Genomic DNA, 21,011 nt, shown 5'->3' on the forward strand with positions numbered 1-21,011 from the left:
TATGGCACATCGGTTCGTGCTGAACTCCAACACTGGTGGAGGTCTTCGTAGTACATTAATTCTTACAGCACCCCCCAATAAACGGCACCGTACAAACGATAACGGAAGAATTCTCCTCTCTGACCATCCATAAAAATAGACAAAACCAAAACTGAACCTCGTTTAATGAGTCAACTTTTGAATGGTTCCGTTCGGGTGTTTGTATTTTCCAAACTACACGGCCACGGTAAGGTTCGCCCCTACCCGGACAGCTGTTCGTTCGGCAAGGCTCGAAAAGCGCCACCTTCCCCAATGCTAGATTCACCCATCCCCAAGCCCATGCTATCCAACATTGCACTTAACCCACTCAACGGGCGGCAGCCGGTTCCTGTCGCTGTTTACCGATACCGTTGTCATGATAAAGTTCGGAAGCTGGACAGCAGCAACACGACAGCACGAGTGGTCTTTTAGCATCTAGGCTACATCGGATGGGGCCTAGGATGTGGTAGAACCTCGCGAGCTCAACGCGGCCTGCAGACATCGGGGCTAGTTTGTTTTGTACCTTCGTAGCAGCAGCAGCAGCAGCGGCAAACTACCTTCCATATATGGGCAAGAGCTACACAAACGCGAACGAGGAACGCGTATCGAATTTCTGCAAAGGACGTCCGCATTTTGCTGCGGCGCGTACGCGCGATCACGGTACGCGGATCGCGGGCTTTAAGCTTTATTTTATTTTTATTTTATTTATTTATGTGTTTATGTGTGTGTGTGTGTGTGTGTGTGTGTGTGTGTGTGTGTGTGTGTGTGTGTGTGTGTGTGGTTTTTACTGTTGTATTGTTGCTTTAGCAGTTTGCTTCTGCTTCTGTTGCTATTGTACTTTTTTGGGCTCGATGTTTAACGGAACGCAAGGACTCACGCGGTGGACACCACGGGCAAAGGGGGAAGGATAACACGATGCTTTCCTTCCGCAACGGGCCGCGCAATTACTTCCGGTCCATCGGGTTGAGGGACATTCGGGCAACGACTTTTGGGGCGCCCAATGAACCCCAATCGTTGCTGGGGTGTTGAAAAGATAACGTCATCCATTAACACCGGACAGGCCCAGTAGCGCAACGCCTAAACGATGTGCCAGAGAGAACTTGATTACTTCTTTGGCCAGACGTATGACATTCATCGAAATTGTGGATTTTGTTTTTTTCGTCGTAATCAACACGTGGTTCAGACTCTGTGTTTTAGTTCCGTTTTGACCTAAAATAAATTGTATGACCTTCGATCCAAAATTTTCCATATGAAATGTCCTAATACAAAACACCCAAATTTCAAATCGACACACTCGCATTATCAAAACCGACCGGCCACATATTACTGCCGAACATTCCCGCCTATGGGGTGCGGAAGTTACACGGACGGAAACGGACGGATAGTGTTTGATAAATTATCCTACCCCGGCGCGGAACCGTAAAAGGGTAAAGGGCCCGAGCGCGCATTCGACACGCTCGCTAGATCCCCAACCAGATCCATTTTGCGTACGATATCGGTCCGTTTTGGAGCGTTTAATTAAGCGCATAAACCGCTTACCCATTTGCCGACCTTTGTGCCGGCGCTTTGAGGTGCCTATTACGGATGGAAATGTTTGTTGTGGAGCGCGGGCGCGCGTGTGCGCGTTGTACAATTGTTGCCCACCGTAGCGCGCAGTTTAGCGCCCGTACAAGGAAATGACACGCCGTCGGCTAAGCTCATAACTTTGAAATGATAGGCGCAGCAGCGTCGTACCGCGTGTCGCGAGAGCACTTTGGACGGCCGTTCCCAGATCGACCAGGCGTTCGCTTGCGCCAGTGGGAAACATGCACATCAGGGATTAAGATTCGTTCTGATCGTTGAGATGCGTGTAGAATCCAAGGATAACAATGCGGCAGGGATGTTGATTAATAATGTGAAAATTTACGCATACTTTACGCGCACATTGAATGGGTACGGCGGATGGGAAGTACGGTTTAATTTCCGACGGCTGATTGGGACATCTTTATACCTTTACCATATCTGGTCATTGTTTGTGCGTTCGGTGTTATTGGGAGGGTTTTTAGTTGTTTATCCCTTCAAGGAATAAAGCGTAGCACAACGATTTATGATGTTGTGAGTCATTTCTTAAAGAGCCTTTTTGTTATTCCAATAGAAGACTTAACATATCCTTATATAGTCAAAAGAATGTCCAGAAGGGTTTACTGGCTCAAAACAAACAACAACAGTAGTGTTTTTGTTGATTTAAAATATAAACACAAACTCACTGTTTTAGAGGATAACAGATGTACAATACCAGCGAAAAAAAATTAAGGTGCACATTTTTCTTAATCATTGCAATAGTCCTCGTTAGTCATATACGATTTACATAGCTTTGGCTGTACCTACTGACTAAATATAAGGTATAAAAATCCATGCCAGTGTACGCTCAAGTATATCATTATATCCATTTTCTATAGGCTTTTAGCTATCATAGCATATCATTCGCACTTTGATAAGCTCGATAGTTACTTCGTCCAATGCTGGAAAATGCATTTGGTAATACTTTGGTGATATTTCAAATGGATCAAAATATATTTGCATTCACTCGCGAAAACCAAATGTTGATGATTCGACAGATCCGGAGATTATATTCTTTTAAAGCGGAGCTATAAGGTAGGTTTTATTACAGCTAGTACTAAATTAATCGATCACCCACTGGAAGAATTTTCACCGCGCGTACCAACCTACTGATTGATTTCGATTTCCAAATCCGACCACATAGCATCACTTTCCGACTCCATCTCGTTCGCTCCAGTCGTTCGTATTTCGATCATTTCCAGCGGATTGTCCGGTACGTCGCTACCGTCTTCGGCCATCGACTCCAGATATGAGCTGGACGCACCCGCATTCGAGGCGCTGCTGCTCGTGCCGCCCTTGTTTTGTCCCACCATAAGCAGTCCCGACATTGCCACGCGATTCGAAGGATCGAGGCTACATTTGAAGGACGGGAAGTAATTATTATTTCAGCTCAAGCCAGAAAGACAGCGAATGTGTGCGACACTTACTTGAGAGCAATGGAATAGTGTTCTAACGCGCCGGAATGATCCTTTTCGTTGTTAAGTGTTTCCGCCAGCATCACATGGAGCTTGCTGTTCTTCGATAGCATTACGTGCTTTTTGAGCAGCTTCATTCTGGTGCTGATATCGTTCTCCCGCAGGTAAATTTCCGAGAGCAGATATACTGCAGGCAAGAAGTTTTCGCTCATCTCCAGCGCCTTTAGGCAGAGCGCTTTTGCCTTCGGTCTTGCGGCTTCATCTTTCATGTATGTGCGCGCCAATAACTGCAAGTAATTGTGCCAGTTGCATTAAACAAGCTGCTATTATAATACTGAAGAGAGCGGACTGTTTGCTCGCATTTAAACACTTACCACCAACATTCGCGCTGACTCGCCCAACATCTTGACCGCCTTCAGTGCTTGCAGCTGCGCCTCCCGGTTGCGTCCCATATTAAGGTAATTGTCCACGAGCGCCTTGTGAATTTCGTACCGATAGGGGGCAAACTGCTGCCCATACCGAAGGTGTGCGATGCCCTGCTGATACTTTTTCACCTGAAACAGCACTTCCGCCTTCAGCACCAGCGCCTCGACGTTGCGCGAGTTCTGGAAACATGCCTTCTGCACAAAGTACACAGCCTTCTCGTACTTGCCGGTGGCAAACAGGTACTGCCCCATCACGTACCACATCTCGGACGTGTACTCGTTCAGCAGCGAGGGCGACGGAGTGATCAGTTTCTCCAGCTCGGCAATTTTTTTATTCTTTGCCATCAGTAGAGCGAGAATCTGCAGACCGTTCTTCGATTGTGGCTGCATGGCGTGGGCACGCTTCAGCGTGATGTACGCCTGCTCGTAATCACCATTGTGGTAGTAGCATTCGCCGATCAGCACCAACAGCTGGTGATAGTTGCGCAGGCAGGTGTTTGCCTCGATGCTACGTAGCGTTTGGATTGCGTCGGTGTACTTGCGTGCCTGGATGTTGGCGTGTGCCTTGATCCAGCTGCTCATCCACTCGCTGCACTGCGGTGCCATGGTAGCGTCCACGATCATTGAATTCACTTCGATACCCTTGACGCCAAGCGTGAGCAGACCCTCAATCGCCTCAAACGCCAGCGGACACTCCTTCAGCACCTCCTTGTACGTCCCGATGGCACTTCGTTCGTGGCCGTGGTTGTGACACAGTTTGCTCAACAGCATGTTTACCTTCGGTGTGCGCTGTTTCAGTGCGAGCGATTGCAGCAGGACAATGGCATCGCGATAACACTTCATCTCTATCAGGCATCGGGCCGTCTTGTACTTTAGCTCCACCTCCGACTGCAGATCGACCGGACCGGGGACGGAGCCTGCCGTGGTTTTGCAGTTGGGTGATTTGTTTTTCGTCAGCAGCCGCTTCAGCTGCAGCGCCTGCCGGTAGATGGTTTCCGCTTCGCGAAACCGTCGCTCGTGAAAGAGCGACTCCGCATAATACACGAGCGTACCGAAGTGTTCCTGAGGGCTGAGCGTGGCACGATTGGTGTCATATATGGAGATGATTAAATTGGCCTGCAAGAAGTGGCGATTTGAGAGGTTTTGATTATTTGTGGCAGAAGAATGGGAAGTACTACCGGATGCTTACCAGCGTGGCCGCATTTGAGTAGAGCTCATAGTCAAATAGAGTTTTCAGTTGTTCGAACAATGTTTTCATGATGGAATGCAGATGGTTTGGTTAAATTAACTAACTTATTTCCTGTATGAAGCTGTTGTTTCTTCCGAACGAAGACCAGCTTTCTTTTGAGTGGCTTTTGTTTACGCCAGCTTTCAAACTAAACAGCTGTCAACGTGACAGACATCGTTTGAGCTGAAGCACCGACTACACGTACCGGTTGTAAAACTGGTGAAACAACAGCCAAACATGTTTCAAAATTTATTTCTACAATAAACTTAATTGAATAATTTGTATTGTAAAATCACTGAGCTTTCGTCAATGTTAAAAATAATTAAAACATATTGCACAACTGAAATGTATTTCATTGACGTCGCTTCGCAGATCACCCCAACTGACAGCTGCACAATCGATTCAAAAGAAAACAATCCTCCTGTGTTGAGTAATTTCGCGACATGCCGGTCGATAGTAATTCGCAATAAACATGACGAGTTTTATCAGCATAAGTTTGTTCAACAGTTGCCGCCGGGTTTCTTCAACGCTTGTGTTAAGTGGGTGGAGAAATGCTTCCAGCAACGCCACCACCATCGGTGGAAATGTTCCATTGACGAAAGCTGCACACGCCCGCGCGATGCCGGCAAGTTCCGGTCCCCTAACAATAGCATCGCAGCAGCTGGGTCACAGTCCGTACTTCGTCAGTCGAGGTAGGCCATCGTCACAGGTGCAACAATGTAACAAAATTTCATCATCCTCCATCATCAGTCTGCACGAAAGCATGCAGCTGAAGAAACGGCCGCGCAGAAAACGGGAGGACGAGAACGAAAAGATTTCCCGCGGCTACAAGACGGTCACGGCGTTTGCTACCGCGGAAGAGTACGATCTCGATCGGCTGCTGAGGGCACTGCGCGAACAAAATCTGTATGAACCGAAGCAGTTCCTGTCCAGCGATAATATCGACACGGAACCGGACGTACTGCATGTGACGGCAAAGTACAAGGTGGGCGACGAGTGTCGAGATTTGTACTTTTTCCGCGAGGGCACGGTGGTGCTGTGGAACTGTACCGATCTGGAGAGCAGCAACATTCTGCGGTTCTTGCGCCCGTTCGAGCAGGACTCGTACGACGAGGGTACCGTGCTGGAGGAGAGCGAATCCATGCTTTACAATCAGGATGGTATTGCGCGGCTAAAGCACAACAGCTTCTACGTTTCGAAGTCGGAAGATGCCGATCTGGAAAAGTACACCTTTGCAAATGCAATGTCCCTGTCGGTGAAGCTAGGCATCTGGGAGGCATCGCTCGAGCGCTACATCGACTCGATGGCGTACGTCACGGAGGATCTGAAGAAGGGAAACAAGATCAAAATCACGCGACCGGAAATGCTGCGCCGCACCGGGGAGCTGTTCGCGCTGCGGCACGTCATCAACCTTAGCTCGGATCTGCTCGACACGCCCGACTTTTACTGGGACCGGGAGCAGCTGGAATCGCTGTACAATCAGACCTGCGCATACTTCAGCATCTCCCGGCGGACGCGCGTGATGAACGAGAAGCTAAACCACTGTGTTGAGCTGGCCGATCTGATCAGCTCGAACCTGAATGATGACCATCACGTACGGCTGGAGTGGATGATTATCATCCTTATCATGGTGGAGGTGGGATTCGAGATATTGCACTACGTGGACAGGTTTTCTTAAAGACAAACACACAACAAGCACGATAGGTGGTGATGGTGGATGGAGTTTCGCTTGCCGAGGCTACGTTCTGATAGGCTGTTTGTTATATCATTGACAGCATTCGAGTGATTCATTGATTGCACGTTATCAGGAGTAAATACTAGTTTATAGGCGTAGGTTTCCGGTTTCGTTAGACTTTGTCTATTTTTTTTTGTATTACCCCTTCATAAATATGTGTTATCAGTTGAGTGTTAAGCAGAAGATTTCAAAGTCATTTTTGCAATTTCAATGATAAGCAGCACAACAATCCCAATACTTGACATACCCATATATATTTTTCCAACCGAGCACCCTTATTCACCAATTCCTATCTGCTTGGATAAAAAATCCAACCTGAACGACTGTGCTAATGACGATGACCTTCAGCATTTAGATAGTTTAGTAATAACGGTATGAAAAACACGAATGCGTGCGTTGCTGAAAACTCCAAGGCCGTTAAGCCAACGATTGAAAATGAATAAAAAACTGGTTCAACATCTAATATCTCTAACACTGTAATGGGTAGATATGCTACTGCACATACACTAGGCTGCTTGTTCTACATACATTAACAATTGCATTTTTATGTCGTTAACATCCACCGAACGAGTGCGCGATTTGCACGGTTAGGCCTCCCCACACAGCCAAGCTCAGTATACGCTAGATTTGCAATAAACAAGTGCAAAAGCGAAGCATGCAACAGTGCCAGCACTCCTCCTCCTTCTCGCGCAATCGCATCGGCGAAACGTCACGATCGCGATGTCGAATGCCGATTAAACGCATGGTAGCGAACGCGACCAAACGAACGAATTGAAACGCCGTTGCCTACGAGCACGTTTTCTGCGCGATGTAGCGCGCAGAACCGGCGGGTGGCACGCGGTTACGGCGCGCAAACCCCCCCACCGTGCAACCGGTTGAAACGGTCCGAGAGTACGGGCGCTGGTCTTAGTTAACGATCGACCGCAGCACACGGAACACTATTCCGGTACACGGTCTCGTGCGCCTACCTTTTCAATGGACAGGATCGTTTGCGGCAGTGGTGTAGTACCTTTAGCCAGACCCGCTGCAATACCTTGTCGAGACCTTCGCATTAGTCAATCGGTGGTTGTTCGCGTCTTTGTGTCGCCATCGTACCACATTGTCTGTGGCCTACACTGTTGATCGGTACGCCAGGGTCATTGGGCTTCGGCAGACGGCAGCGTGGTTCAGGCATTCGGGGCACCAACACCTGTCACCACGGGCTTCATTCCAAGATGGGCTGCAGTTCGTCAAAGGCGGTTCGCAATTCGAACGAATCCCTCGCCAAAGGTAAGAATACAACCGTGTGCGTGGTGTTTGTTTCGTTTTCGGAGGTCACCGGTCGCCATAGCAACGGGCCAAGTTCAAATGTGTAATTTCATGTCAGTGACCGGTTTGTTTGGCTATATCCTGCTGCCCTGCTAAGATAAGGCCTTCACACTCGCTAGTGCTGTGTAATGACGGCGGAAGTGTGTGTTTTTTTTTGTTGGTATCTGTGGTTAGCGAGCGGCTGAGGTCTCGCTCTACAAAATCGGAAGAAGTGAAAGTTATGACTGCCGCTTGCGTCTACATATTGTGGTGGAAGGGAGTCGTTAGAGCGTTTACTATGGACGAAACATAAAGCATAAAGTGGTTGGTGTTATAAAAGAAAAAAAAATGGGAACATTCAATGTGTAACCTTGAATGATTTTCGCTTTCGAGTGCCGTTCGCTTTCTGTCTCTAAATCGAATTCGTGACTTGGATTCGGTTCTCGAGATGAAACGAGCGGCGTTTGGTTTAGATTTTAATGGTAAAAATCGGCATACGTTGATGACCTTCCTCAAAACCAACGACAGAGAGAGGGAGATTTTGCAACAAAAAAAACACTCCATCAAGTACGGCGAAGGTCTTGTACCAAATTCAACCCTTTCTTGAAAGACACCGCACAAAAACCGGATCGGACAAAGACCGGTCAGAAAACGGCAGCCAGCTAGCCGCAACCAACCACAACAAAATTTGGGCAACACGAAGCGGGTTTTTTTATCGCCCAACTAAATAGCCAAAGCCAAAAACCGCGCCAATCGTTGCTGTTCGTTCGTGGGTGTGCCGGTCGCGGTACGCTAAACGTGTTTGTGTGTGTGTGTGCGCGCGCGGTGACAGTGTGCGGTTGCCTTGGTAACGCATTAGTGTGCACTGTGCGCGGCACAGCAACAATCGGATCGTTGGGGACAGGAAAAAAACCCATCCATCAGAAATTCCGGCTCCTTCGATCGGTGCGAACGTGTTGGGTGGTGGGTTTTGCAAGTTGACTATTCTTTCCAGTGTGTGCGTCACAAGATGATGTCGTATCTCGGTACGTGTTTTTTTTTTCGGTGAACATTCCTGTACGGGTGACGATGATTCATCATTGAGTGTGGCTGCCGGGAATTTCATAGCTCTAATTACCGAACAGTGAATTTTCACGCGCAACGAGTGTTTTTCCGTGCGTAATCGATCGATTTTTCTTTGCGTTCTAATGTGTCCCACGTATCTCTTTGGCTCCACAGCATCCAAGGTTACGGCGGCTACGTCCACGAGCAATGGAGGGGCAGCAGGCACGCACGATGACGATTTCATCGAAGCCGTCGTGTGCCAGGAGTCGGAGATTGGTGAGAACCAGATGAAGCAGGTCGAGTTGGGCGAGGGCAAGGTGCTGCTGGTACGGCAGAACGGGAAGCTTTCGGCCATCGGCAACAAATGCTCCCACTACGGTGCCATGCTCGTGACCGGTGCGCTGGGCGAAGGACGCGTCCGATGCCCTTGGCATGGAGCGTGCTTCAACGTGGAGACGGGCGATATCGAAGACTTCCCGGGGATGGATTCGCTGCCCTGCTACCGCGTCACCGTTGGCGAGGCGGGTGAGGTGAAAGTGCGCGCCAAGCGCACCGAACTGGCCACCAACAAGCGGACGCGTGTAATGGCCAGACGGGCGGCGCAGGACGACCGCACGTACGTCGTCATCGGTGGAGGTCCGTCGGGAGCGACTTGTGCGGAAACGCTGCGACAGGAAGGATTCACCGGGCGGATAGTGATGATCAACAAGGAACCATGCCTACCGTACGACCGGGTGAAGGTGAGCAAAACGATGGACCTGAATCTGGAAAAGGTCCTGCTGCGGACGCAGCAGTTCTACGACGAGAACGACATCGAGGTCATGCTGGGCACTGCCGTAACGAAGCTGGACGGTGCCACGCACGAACTCACGCTCGACAATGGGTACAAGATCCGGTACGATAAGGCGTACATTGCGACTGGTTCGAATCCTCGCCGGCCTCCGATCGAGGGCGCCAGCCTGGGCAACGTGTGCGTGCTGCGTACGGCGGCCGATGCCAAGCAGGTTAACGAGCAACTCGCGCCAGAAAAGCGGGTGGTCATACTGGGCACGAGCTTCATCGGACTCGAGGCGGCCGCCTACTGCGTGAACAAGGTAGCCAAGGTGACGGTCATCGGTCGCGGTGCCGTTCCGCTGAAGGAATCGTTTGGCGATGCGATCGGCCAGCGGGTCATGGAGCTGTTCGAGGAGAAGGGCGTGCAGTTCGTGATGAATTCCGGCATCCGGCGGTGCATCGGAGCGGAGGGTACGGTGCAGCAGGTAGAGCTGACCGACGGTACCCTGCTCGATGCGGATATTTGCATTTTGGCATCGGTTCGACGCTGTACACGGAGTTCCTGCAGGGCTCGGGCATCAGCCTGAATCGCAACGGATCGATCAATACCGACCAGTATTTAGAGTCGAATCTGGAAGGTGTGTATGTCGGGGGCGACATTGCGAACGCACCGGTCCACTCAAACGATGGGCAGCAGGCTACCATCGGCCACTATCCGCTTGCACAGTATCACGGCCGGGTGGCGGCACTGAACATGATCGGCAAGGCGACACCGCTCAAAGCGGTCCCATTCTTCTGGACGGTACTGTTCGGCAAGTCGTTCCGATATTGCGGATACGGCCAGCCCGACGAGGTGATCATTGACGGAGATCTGGCCGCCCTAAAGTTCGTGGCGTTCTACATCGGTAAGGGGGGACGGGTGATAGGGATGTCATCATGCCAGCGAGATCCGGTGGTGGCCCAGTTTGCAGAGTATTCCTCGCAGGGTAAAGTGTTGCACAAGGAAGACCTGACGCCCAACCCGCTGGGCTGGGTACCGGCGTAACGGACCACGCCGACGGACAATCAACAACCACTCGAGAACAACACACAGTAATATATTTTGATTGTAACATTATTCACTATTGATTCTACTGTTACCATATACACGAGAAGAGTGAACACTCTCTCAAACGCATTGTTGATGTAAAATGCTTGTTGTACAATAAAAGGAACTCCTTTTACTCCGAACCTTCAGCGGTGTTATACTGTTTCACGCTTCCGTTACGCTAATCCCACACATTTTTGACCTGCAAGTGTGCCAATCGTTCCGCTATCGTGACGTGCGGTTTCATCTTGAGCTGTTCCGCGCGCCATTTGGCCACCAGCTGTTCCTTCTTACCCAGCTCCTTCGCATGTCCGCTGGATTGTTCCTACAAATTGCGAACGTGTGAGCAATACTGATCGGCACAATTTGCAGCCGCGACTAGACGGACTTACCTTGGACAGGTACGGATGGAGCAGCAGTTTCATGTTAGCCTCCGTTTGTTCGTACTCTCGAATGAGTGTCTGGGTCGAGCGAGGCGTTACCCGTTTCACCAATCGATATTTACCGCGAAAAATGTGTCCATTTACACTTTTCTTGAAGAAATTCACCACCGAAAGCCTCATTTTGTTACGAAGTGCGTGCGGAAAATGAGAAATGCGATTGTTTTCATAACTTTCAACATCTGTCATCATGACACCCGACCAAGGTGAGTAGCAGCATGGGTGTTACAAATGAAACAAGATTGATGTAGTGCTGGTGGGATGAGAATGTTATTTAAAAATTGAAATAGTTTTCCAAAAAAATAAAACACCCGACAGAACAGGAAGTGCATCATAATGCCTTGCCGATGTATAGCGCTTTTGGCACAGAACGCTAATCTCAAATAAGTTCCACCGCTTTTCCATTCGTCTCATTGACGGAGAAAGAAAGGGACAAATCTTCTAAAGTCATATCATCTTTGCTTACATGTATGACTGTGGCATGTTCTGGAAAAGTAAAGCATCAATTGTACATCGGTTTTGTTTCCCATTGTCATACAAACGCACCCGTGCTGCTGCTGGTCTGGCTGACTTCCACAGCTTCATCTACGACCGAAAGTCCGCTGCCGGAGGTAGTAGTTGCCTTGGTGCTCGAGTTGTTCGTCCGTTCCGTGGTAGTGCTGGTGGGTATACTCTTTACGGAGATAATGCTGTTTCGTTTAATCAGATAATTGTTGTCGTTTTCTTTCAGCCAGGCCTGCTGGCTTGAAGGTGCCGTTTTCGGACGGCTGTCTTTGCGTTTGCGTCTTCTGCTGCCCCCGGATTTTATGCCCGTGCGCGGCCTTTTTATAGTTCTCGATGCATCCGCACCATCGCGTCCCAGCATCAGTTTGTGGAAGTTGATACGGTTCATAATGAACTGCCGATGGGCAAGCACCGTTCCTACCAGCCACTGGATGCCGTAGGTTAATCCATCGTATTCGTTCGGTTCGTAGGCGGTGGTGCCCCAATTGCCGCATGCCTCTACGAGACACGGACAACGGTACCGGTTCGCTAGATACTCGACGTCCAGATACTCGCAGATTTCGATACAATCGACCGATTCCGGCAGGTCCTGCTTGTTGGCGAGTATAAGGAATGGTTTGCCCGCCAGGAACTCGTGCGCCATGAGGTTTTGGAATATTTTATAAGACTCACAGATGTTGTGTATGTTGGAAGCATCGATTACGAAAATAACAGCCAGAGCCTGCGATTGCGGAATGGAACGATTGGTAAAATTCTTCACACAAATAGAGAACAGCTTAAATTACATCTAAGAAATAGTACTTCCAGATGTCTCGAAGGTCGGATCCACCGCCGATTTCGATAAGTTTTATCTCAGTATCCGCTGCAACATAAAAACAAGGATACGTTTTGATTAAGAAGGACACAGCTCACAGTCAGCAAAAATATAAACGCCTACCGATCACAGTTTCGAACAATCGGCATCCTTTGGTCGAAGCATAATCGCCCCGCTTTTGATGACAAATTTTGAACGATATCTCAGTCTTGCCCGAATTCTCGATTCCCAGCACGAGAATGTTTAGTGCATCACTGGCAACAAAGTGGCGAAGGTTAGTTTAGCACAAGGCATCAGAATTGCCACTACTTACTTGTTATTTTCATGCTCTTTTCTACAGCATTTGGCGAAAACTGTTCCCATTATACGGCCCAAAGTTGCATGGTTTAGATATTTAATCTTGTTTGTGTACGAGTGAGTTTTCTACTCTACGTGAGCAATACATTTGTTTGTTTAGGATATTTACCAGGTCCTTGCCAACGGTTGCTAGGTGTCTGGCATATATCTGAAGGGTGTCAAATGATTGGTTGAAAAGAGGTAGAATATAGAAGGTGGAATCAAACGCAGAGGTAAGTATTGTTAAAGTTAAAAAAATAGTTTAAATATTCTTCTTTTACAAATTTTAGAATAAAACCGACAGAAATATATAACGGACAATTTAAAACTCAACCGCCACAAACAACGACACATTAAAATCCGACGAGAACAGAGGAGTTCGAATGACAGTTTTCATGACAGTTAAAAGAAGAAGAAAAAGTCATAACATCAACAAACCGACATGAATCATCAATTGCTATCGCTAGTCGGGTGAATATTATTAATAAAATTTCTCTTCATTTTCTTCCCATAATATGAATTAATCAGTCGTGATGGAGACGGTTGTTTCTTCAAGTAAGAGTTTGCGTATACACACGTTGTTGTATCACGAACTAACATGTTCACTTCCTTTCCAGGCCATCTGTACGCAACGCAGATCAAGGAGTACGGTCATTTCCTGAAAGATTATGACCAAAAGCTAGCCCAGCTCCACATATCTGCCCTTTCGAACGGACCCGTACCCAGCATCGTGCGATTGGACTATGCGTGCAATAATGAGCGGCTACCGCCCGCTCGCATGATAGAGACCAACAGCATCAACAGTGGCAAATCGAACAGCGCCATACCCGGCACTAGCACCCTACCGCTGAACAAGCTGCTGTCCACCTTTGCGCAACTGTGCCGTGAGATCGATTGTCTGGAGCAGGAGATACGAGCGCTGGTACGCACTATTTACGATCGCACCGAACCATTCCGTGATGTGGAGGATACAGATCGTCCGCCTCTGCTATGGATTGCTCAGAATATCGACCTGATGGCAACGGTGCAGTGCCACTACGAACGTCTCCGAGATGTCGGTGTTCTGCTGCTGCGTCAAATCGGTGCCTTTTTGACGAGGAAGCATCGTACGGTCGAGCGAAGCGCACGAAAAAGAATGGTCTGGATGGGAAGTCACCACCGTCGTTGGATGTGGACGTGAGTAATCCACAAACGAAACAGTGAGAATTATGTAGATATTTGTGTACATTCGTTCCTAAATTCCAGTACCTTTTCGACTATATTGGAAAACTGTTACGCGTCGCCCTGGAACTCGATCATATAATAGGCAAGACTCACCTTAAAGCGCACTGGCGATCGTTCTCTCATAAGCTTCGCCAGCCGACTAAAAGCGCTCCGTCGAACAAGGCCGGCTTTCGCGATCTTCTCTTCGTGTGCCAAGCGATTGGCTTTTGGATTGGGGATGAGTCCATGCCGGAAGTGACGGGCGAAAGGCGCCTTCTCGAGGCACTGTACAAGGTGAAAACGCGCTTCGATCCGGTTTGCTCCGGGGAAGCCTTTAGCGATCGGTTCATGAAGTTTTTGAAGCGAAAGCTTACCAACCTTACGGCGAGTGCAAAGACGACACCAAACGGAGTAGATTTTACACAATCGAAGGATGTTATTGGCGTGAACGTGCTGCTCAATTTCGCCCTCTATCTCTTTCTGCCCATCGAGCAGCGCATGTTGAAGAATCTTTTCGAGCTAAACCTGAAGGTGGGTGAAGGAGTGAAGGATACCTTCGTTGTTGGAAAATGGTACCATCATGGAAGCGTTTTTCTTTCAGTTCCCCCTGATTCCGCTGGAGGACAATTTCCCCTGGCAGCCGGACGAGTTCATACAGGTGCATGGACATAAGCTGCTGCGGGATTACGATGCGAGTGCGGCTCCAATTTCCGTCAGTACGCCGCTGTCTACGTCGTTCGATTATCAGAAGGCACGGGACGCGCAGCTGCAGGCGCTGGAAAAATCGGCTACAGCTGCCGTTCTCTGTCTGCATGCGGCCAGCTGGCTGGTGGAGGCCCATGTACAGCTGCGCAACCGGCCATCCGTGCCCGGGGCTTCTCAGGATGATGGCAATTTTACGCTGGAAAAATTGCGCATCAAATGTGGCCTGCTGCTGGAGGGTGTACGGCTCGTGCGCGAAATGGAATACGTGCTGGGAACACTGTACGCTCTGTACGGTCGACGGGCTACGGAGAGGACGGACCGATTGATACAGTACCGGCGCATGGTGGTAGAGTTTTTGCTGTCCTCCACGCGCCGTTCCGTCACTGTGCCCTGCCTGCAGTTTATCGTTCAGCATCAGCAGCATAAAATCTACACCATTGTTAATAATGCCAAGGTAAGGGGAAGGTACCACTAGACCGGTCCGGTGGCAGTGTTTCATTCTAACTTTGTTTCCGCCTTTTTTTTGGGTAGAAAAAATTGCTCCGCGAAGCAAAGGAATCCAAATCCACCGCCAATGGGTCGCTCTGGCTGGAGAAGATTTCCACTATCGATGTGTTGGAAAAGTGCCTTCACGGTCCGGCCACACCGGAACGGGTGGGGTTGGCACAGCTGACCATTGCTCTGTGCCACGGAAGTGCGTCCAACGGCGGACCTCCTCTGCTAGCTCTGACGGACGACGCGTACCGCAAGGTTGAGTCGCTGCTGAACCGCCTGGCCACCTTCATCGACTGGGAGCGGGAGTGCAATCGTCTCGACGTTGCCGGCAAATATACGCCCCTGCTGGGCCCGAGCGCCCGGCTGGATGCACTCTCCGTGAGTGTCGTTCCCATGAGCAACCGGATCGAAGCATTCATACGATGGGACTTTCACGGCAAGTGGCATCAGATCGAACCGTTCGATCCGTTCCGCGACGGATGCGACGCGGCAATGGGTGAACAAAACCACACGCAGAAGCTGGTGTTTGCGTTTCTGCGCACGAAGCTCACGCAGGAGCCGGATGGACGATGGTTGTCCGCGCGGCATTCGGTTGCGCATCATTTGAGCGATGTGTTCTACACGCTTTCGACCATCTCACCGTCCGAGTGGCGCATCTATCGCGAAATGCGCTCCATCGTGGACCGGAAGTACGGTATACGGTTGGTGGAGGACCAGCTGCCACGGACGACGGCCGAGGATAGGCGGGGCCCGCGTGGTCACGGACAGGACGACGATGTGCTGGCGCTGATGGAAGATTTCGAAACGTTCATCGGCTCGTACGGGTACGATTTGCACGGCCAGCTGTTTATTGAGCGTCAGCAAGCAGCGACAGCGGCAAGCGGCGGCAGCACCAGTGGTGGAGGTGTGCTCAATGTGGTCAAAATTGAACACATTGCCAATTCCATCAAGCGCCACGGGCCGGGAATTATTAGCACAGTGGTAAGATGCGGTAGAAATAACTGTAAGGGCTTACAGAAGATTACATTTATCCCTTACCTAATCTCTTCCACCAGGTAAACTATGCATTCCAGTTCCTGCGCCAGAAGCTGTTCACATTTTCCCACTTCCTGTACGACGAGCAAATACACTCCCGGCTGGCTGCGGATGCGAAAAAGCTCGCCACTGACAGTAACGACTCAGCGGGAACTGGTGCATCGTCCGGTGTGAATGCGGCGAATTATACGTACGACCGGGCGCTCGCGTTCAACCGACGCATCCGCAACCTTGGCCTGTCGGACGACGGTGAAACGTACGTCGATCTGTTCCGCAAACTGATCTGTCAAATTGGTAAGCTGTCAAAGACGACCAAGGAGTCCACGCTGCTATGACGATATCGCTTCGCGTTTCTTCTCTTTCACAGGCAATGCGATGGCATTCATACGGATGCTGCATGCCGGTGCGCTGCACGAGTGCACCGGTGCTGCCGAATTCGTCTCGAATCCTCCAACGGCAGCGGAAGCGTCAGAGCACGATCAGGCACCATCAAGCGAACCGACCGTTCAGTCGAACCCGGACAATCAGTCGGCCGTTAACATATGGCGTCAAGATATGGCCACCGTTCGGACAAGCTGGCGGCTGGAGAATGAATTTTTCCGCCTGCTGCTGAATGCGTTCGACGGGTTGCGGCGCCGGCGGCCGACCCATGCGGATGGCGACAGCTCTGCACCGGCGGACAGCTTTGCGCATTTAGAGCTGTTCTATCTGATCATACCGCCGCTCACGATCAGCTACGTCGAGGCGATGCTGAAGGCAAAGGAAACGATCGCCAAAAAAGATCGGCACGGAACGTTTCTGCCAACGGACGATGGTTTCGTGATGGGTAAGAGCAGCGTCGTTCTATTTAATGCAAGTGTATCTTAATAAAAATCCTTTTTTTGCTTTTCCCTCGCTAAAGGGCTTTCCTATTTGCTGACGCTGCTCAACCAAACGGCAGCGTTCAATTCGCTGCACTGGTTCAAGGAGGTACACACCAAATATGCCCGTGAAATGGGCAAACTAAATCAGCAGACGGCCGGTGGGACCTCCAATCCGCTGCAGCAATCCTCCACGATGGAACCGTCGGACGAAAAGATGCTGCCAACGGTATCGCTCACACGCAAACGGCTGAACGCGATGCAGCATGAGTTTGAGCTGTTGCAATACAATTTATCCAGCTCGAAGATATTTTTCAAATAGATCTGTTCGACCTTGAAGGATCCTTACACCAACATATGTATGTTACACATTCCTTACGATGTTTTTTGTTATATGCTGGGCAAGATTTGTACCTCTCTCAAGCGAATTTTATGGATGTTATTGTGCGAAAAGAATAGTATATCAAATCAGTAGAAGCGTCAAATATATTTAAGAAAAAAAAAGCTTATCTATCGCACTATTGTAGAATCTATTAATCGTATAATGTGTGTTGAATCATTTTATCAATAATAAGAAAAAAGGAAATGTTAAGCATTTAACTTAATACAAACCACAATGACAATTTAAAAGGGAAAAGCTTAGTTAGAAAAGCTTTCCTAAAATTGTTTCTTATTTTTCCTACAACGCCACTTAAGATCGATTGCAAAAAAAGCGATATTCAAATGTGCATTAAGCAAAAATGCTTATGCTGTCAGAGATGATCAATCTATTCTGTTTTTCAAGTGTATGTATGTATACAGCTTTTGTCCTTAAACACAATAGAGTGACTGATTCCGGATGCTCTCTAACTGTCCGAGCTACTGTCGGAATCCTTTCGCTTGCGCCTGTGCCTAACCTTTTTGGACTTTTTCACTTCCCTTTTGCTTTGCTTCACTTCCCTTTTCCTGTATCGCTTTTTGGTTTTCTTTTTGTGCTTACTATCGCTACTACTACTACTACTACTACTGCTGCTAGTGCTCCTATCCGAACTATCGCTATCGTCCGAACTGCTCGAGCGGGATCTTTTCCGATGCTTGCGCTTCTTTTTCTCCTTGCGTGCCTCCTTTGCGCGGCGTGCCCGTTCTTTGCGTTCTTTGCGGGCCGCTTTCTCTGCTTTGCGCTTTTCTTCTTCCTCTTCCTGCTTCCGGAGCTCTTGCAGCGGTGTGAGGTAGTTCTGTTCGGGCGATTCACTACCCGGACGCTTTTGGACCGGTACTACGGCTTGGCTTTGCGGATCGACCTGTGGCATGAGAGTCGTCAGCATGTTCCATGATGCTACACACCTTTTACGGTAGCTTTACTTACCGTCAGGTAGTTCCGGCACTGATACGTCAGGTGTCCTGGAAAGCCACACTTTTTGCAGGCTGCGCGAACATTCTCCTTTTGCGACAGACCTGTTAGGTACTCCATATTGTGTGTGTGTGTGTGTGTTTGGTGTCACTAATCACGGCATAAACACGTATTTTTTACCAGTTAAAAAGTATCGCTAAAACTTCGTTTCGGGTGCTTCGAGCGCTGTTCGACTGTTTACAAATAGTTCGAAAATGTAAACAAACACGATTTGACAGCCCGCTGAACATTGCGAGGTTTCGAGTACCCGCTATGCAAAATGACGAAAAAAAAAATTTGCTTCTCGCTCATTTTGTCAGGCCTTCTCCTTCCGCCTTACAGTTATCGTATCGCAACCTCCTAGCGATGAATACTTCAATGCGAAACTATATAACAGTTGTTGTTGTTGTTGTTTTATTTTTTTACGAGGCTTTTTAGCATTCGCCTCTCGTAATTTAAAATTCAGAAATCACTAATACTATTTGAGATAATAAAAAAGAATTAAAAATTCAAGAAAAAGAAGAAAAAATACAATACCCAAGTGCCACAAATCCACTAAACGACCACTAAACGGCTTTCTCAAGCACTCTACCTAAACGGAATATAGAAAGACTTCGTTTAGCAGACGGCAAACGACTCATGCGTTCTAAAAATAGCAAAAAAGCTGGTGGCGCTATCTGTTGGTGGGATACCCCAACCAGCTGAGCTTCATCGCTTGGGGGAGAGCTTTCTCATTTCCTCTGTACTGTTGTATGGTTTCGCATTGAAGTTATGCATCGCTAGAACTAGAACGGCGATACGATTGTTTAAATACTAAACTCCAACGGAAACCACCAGCACTGAAGCAAGTGAGATTTGAGTAATGGTCGTTGGTGTTGATACCCACTTATCTGACCACACGATCATTCATATATATTTTTGCTCAGAAAGTTATAAGGCTATATAGGTCATGATAAGATGAATCTTGTCGAAACACATTGCAAGAAAAGGATAGCAATATAATGATGAGTTGTAATACGCCATCTATTGATCAAACCAATGAAGCTGTGAAGCTTTCATTTTTTTCTATGGATATTCAATTTTCCAGTCGTTTAGGGCGGTGGCAACGCTCATCGGATGCGATTTTATCGGACGAGATTTATATGAGATTTGACAGATAACGTCGGACGTGCGATTTCGTCGTCCGACGTTATCTGTCATACCCCATACAAAAATTTGACAGGCCGTCCGATAAAATCGCATGCGAAAAAGCGTTGCCATCGCCCTTAAGCTTAATCTGTGGCGCTTGGGTAGTTCTTATGGTAATGGTGAAAGGTGAAAATGTTTGTTAATTCTAATGCTGTTTTCATATCAGTTAAGTTTTTATAAATATTTTTTCCATATTTGCTACACTTGTTTGTAGAGGTTAGATTCCTTTATAAAATTCAAAAGTTTTTCAATTTCCTTGTAATTGTTGGAAAGTACAATGTCCAAATGATCTCCAAGCCTGTGTTTCTTCCTTTCTGCTGAATATCCAAAACAATCAATTAAAATGTGTTCCACCGTTGTATCACATCCACAAAATGGGCAGATTAACGGTGATTCCTTTTTAAGGACGTATGTGTAAGTCTGGTGTGTCCGATTCTCAATCTTGTTACCACTCTTTGATCGCTGTGATCTAGTGGATCGTTCCAAGGTGCCGTGGTTTGTTTTATTTTTTAAGGTTGGTAATGGATGATTTGTTCCAAATGTTTTGCCAGCTCTGATTTATTAACCCTTTCCACCAGAAGGATGCATCACTCCTAGAGATAGTTCCATCTAAATTGTTGTGGGCAGCCGTGCGTGCCGATCCCTGGACTTCCCGTGGCAGTTGCGCTGCCACCGGTCAACGTCCAGGGGGACGACAGTGTACACGCACACTGTCGCACACACTAAGCGCGCAAGGCTTAGTGTGTGCCGAGCGCCGAGCAGAGTGTGCACGAAGGCCAATCGAGCAGGAGCTCTCGGCAGGGGCGCTCGGTGCGGCTGGTGCGCGGCCACTGCACTTGTGGTTTTAAAGTGCTCATTGTGATTGTTAATTGTGTTGTGTTACGACGGCGAACGGATCTGTGGGCCACGCGAAGGATGCGGCCTTGTAAATCAAACCCGCTCGGGTAACAGCGATCTTCTCAACCGTTCAACACCAATAATAAACCTTCCCGCTAGTTGCTCTCTCAAGTAATTTGAGGAGCCTATGCCGCAGAAGGGGGTGAAGAGGGATGAGAGATTTCTTTCTTGATCCGAATATGCAAAATCAAAAAAAAAAGACGAGGTTTCTAAGAGTTGCAAAATCCGAATGGTTTGTTTATTAAAAGTTCGGTCCCTTTTATACCCCCGGAAGCCCATACAATTTTTAGGGTGTTAGTTTATCCTTTCCGAGGATAATAGTACATAAGTGTACGTACGCGTGAGTGCCGCATGTTAGTGTATGTGACGCATTTTTATTCCGCTTTTACACGTAGCGTTCCCGGTTTCTAGATTAAGGTGATCGCGCACCACGCGAATTTACAATTTGACACGTCCGTTACGAATTTAATAATTGCGAACGTAACAGTGTTGTATTATTTATTTTGTATGTAATAAAATAGTTAAGTGCATAAGTTAAAACACAACATACATT

At 48.4% G+C, this 21,011-nt stretch overlaps 7 protein-coding genes across 7 annotated transcripts; 3 read left to right on the forward strand and 4 right to left on the reverse strand.

The window, feature by feature from the left end:
• Positions 1-2,600: 2,600 nt before the first annotated feature.
• LOC120900716 (anaphase-promoting complex subunit 7) lies at positions 2,601-4,928 on the reverse strand. The gene is made up of 4 exons (XM_040308143.1): positions 4,647-4,928; positions 3,407-4,573; positions 3,045-3,319; positions 2,601-2,970 (listed from the first exon to the last, which is right to left on the reverse strand). Exons 1-4 carry the CDS (start codon positions 4,713-4,715, stop codon positions 2,724-2,726), a joined length of 1,758 nt encoding a protein of 585 aa, XP_040164077.1. The 5' UTR covers positions 4,716-4,928; the 3' UTR covers positions 2,601-2,723.
• Positions 4,929-5,133: 205 nt separating this feature from the next.
• Positions 5,134-6,883, forward strand: LOC120900846 (required for meiotic nuclear division protein 1 homolog). The gene has a single exon (XM_040308403.1). It carries the CDS (start codon positions 5,158-5,160, stop codon positions 6,361-6,363), a length of 1,206 nt encoding a protein of 401 aa, XP_040164337.1. The 5' UTR covers positions 5,134-5,157; the 3' UTR covers positions 6,364-6,883.
• A 458-nt stretch (positions 6,884-7,341) lies between these two features.
• On the forward strand, positions 7,342-10,755 carry LOC120900776 (apoptosis-inducing factor 3-like). Its single transcript, XM_040308273.1, is given in 3 exon segments — positions 7,342-7,689; positions 8,926-10,053; positions 10,056-10,755. Coding segments are annotated over 3 exon segments (1,698 nt in total). The 5' UTR covers positions 7,342-7,634; the 3' UTR covers positions 10,571-10,755.
• LOC120901036 (ribosomal protein 63, mitochondrial) lies at positions 10,624-11,235 on the reverse strand. The gene is made up of 2 exons (XM_040308764.1): positions 11,005-11,235; positions 10,624-10,937 (listed from the first exon to the last, which is right to left on the reverse strand). The coding sequence occupies exons 1-2, from the start codon at positions 11,173-11,175 to the stop codon at positions 10,794-10,796; spliced, it is 315 nt and encodes a 104-aa protein (XP_040164698.1). The 5' UTR covers positions 11,176-11,235; the 3' UTR covers positions 10,624-10,793.
• Positions 11,236-11,300: 65 nt separating this feature from the next.
• On the reverse strand, positions 11,301-12,812 carry LOC120900899 (ADP-ribosylation factor-like protein 13B). The gene is made up of 5 exons (XM_040308532.1): positions 12,684-12,812; positions 12,494-12,624; positions 12,342-12,418; positions 11,599-12,277; positions 11,301-11,538 (listed from the first exon to the last, which is right to left on the reverse strand). The coding sequence occupies exons 1-5, from the start codon at positions 12,731-12,733 to the stop codon at positions 11,432-11,434; spliced, it is 1,044 nt and encodes a 347-aa protein (XP_040164466.1). The 5' UTR covers positions 12,734-12,812; the 3' UTR covers positions 11,301-11,431.
• Positions 12,813-13,125: 313 nt separating this feature from the next.
• LOC120898297 (WASH complex subunit 4) lies at positions 13,126-17,546 on the forward strand. The gene is made up of 8 exons (XM_040303937.1): positions 13,126-13,261; positions 13,324-13,882; positions 13,921-14,440; positions 14,511-15,068; positions 15,146-16,090; positions 16,165-16,438; positions 16,512-16,970; positions 17,046-17,546. The coding sequence occupies exons 1-8, from the start codon at positions 13,240-13,242 to the stop codon at positions 17,324-17,326; spliced, it is 3,618 nt and encodes a 1,205-aa protein (XP_040159871.1). The 5' UTR covers positions 13,126-13,239; the 3' UTR covers positions 17,327-17,546.
• Positions 17,547-17,722: 176 nt separating this feature from the next.
• On the reverse strand, positions 17,723-18,582 carry LOC120900972 (protein SREK1IP1). The gene is made up of 2 exons (XM_040308655.1): positions 18,350-18,582; positions 17,723-18,284 (listed from the first exon to the last, which is right to left on the reverse strand). Exons 1-2 carry the CDS (start codon positions 18,452-18,454, stop codon positions 17,850-17,852), a joined length of 540 nt encoding a protein of 179 aa, XP_040164589.1. The 5' UTR covers positions 18,455-18,582; the 3' UTR covers positions 17,723-17,849.
• Between the last annotated feature and the right edge of the window lie 2,429 nt (positions 18,583-21,011).

The sequence above is a fragment of the Anopheles arabiensis genome, chromosome 2 (genome assembly GCF_016920715.1).
Source record: "Anopheles arabiensis isolate DONGOLA chromosome 2, AaraD3, whole genome shotgun sequence".
NCBI lineage: Eukaryota > Metazoa > Arthropoda > Insecta > Diptera > Culicidae > Anopheles > Anopheles arabiensis.

What these genes read in the sequence shown, in the direction of transcription:
- LOC120900716 (XM_040308143.1), bottom strand. Translation starts at nt 4,715, where the DNA reads ATGAAAACATTGTTCGAACAACTGAAAACTCTATTTGACTATGAGCTC. An exon ending in AGTCAGCGCGAATGTTGGTG is followed by an intron (nt 3,320 to 3,406) that starts GTAAGTGTTTAA and finishes AATTACTTGCAG; the next exon opens with TTATTGGCGCGCACATACAT. An exon ending in CACTATTCCATTGCTCTCAA is followed by an intron (nt 2,971 to 3,044) that starts GTAAGTGTCGCA and finishes CTTCAAATGTAG; the next exon opens with CCTCGATCCTTCGAATCGCG.
- LOC120900846 (XM_040308403.1), top strand. Translation starts at nt 5,158, where the DNA reads ATGACGAGTTTTATCAGCATAAGTTTGTTCAACAGTTGCCGCCGGGTT.
- LOC120901036 (XM_040308764.1), bottom strand. Translation starts at nt 11,175, where the DNA reads ATGAGGCTTTCGGTGGTGAATTTCTTCAAGAAAAGTGTAAATGGACAC. An exon ending in TCCATCCGTACCTGTCCAAG is followed by an intron (nt 10,938 to 11,004) that starts GTAAGTCCGTCT and finishes CGCAATTTGTAG; the next exon opens with GAACAATCCAGCGGACATGC.
- LOC120900899 (XM_040308532.1), bottom strand. Translation starts at nt 12,733, where the DNA reads ATGGGAACAGTTTTCGCCAAATGCTGTAGAAAAGAGCATGAAAATAAC. An exon ending in AAAGAGCATGAAAATAACAA is followed by an intron (nt 12,625 to 12,683) that starts GTAAGTAGTGGC and finishes CTTTGTTGCCAG; the next exon opens with TGATGCACTAAACATTCTCG. An exon ending in GGAAGTACTATTTCTTAGAT is followed by an intron (nt 12,278 to 12,341) that starts GTAATTTAAGCT and finishes CCGCAATCGCAG; the next exon opens with GCTCTGGCTGTTATTTTCGT.
- LOC120898297 (XM_040303937.1), top strand. Translation starts at nt 13,240, where the DNA reads ATGGAGACGGTTGTTTCTTCAA. An exon ending in CCATTGTTAATAATGCCAAG is followed by an intron (nt 15,069 to 15,145) that starts GTAAGGGGAAGG and finishes TTTTTTGGGTAG; the next exon opens with AAAAAATTGCTCCGCGAAGC. An exon ending in GGACGATGGTTTCGTGATGG is followed by an intron (nt 16,971 to 17,045) that starts GTAAGAGCAGCG and finishes CCCTCGCTAAAG; the next exon opens with GGCTTTCCTATTTGCTGACG.
- LOC120900972 (XM_040308655.1), bottom strand. Translation starts at nt 18,454, where the DNA reads ATGGAGTACCTAACAGGTCTGTCGCAAAAGGAGAATGTTCGCGCAGCC. An exon ending in AGTGCCGGAACTACCTGACG is followed by an intron (nt 18,285 to 18,349) that starts GTAAGTAAAGCT and finishes CTCATGCCACAG; the next exon opens with GTCGATCCGCAAAGCCAAGC.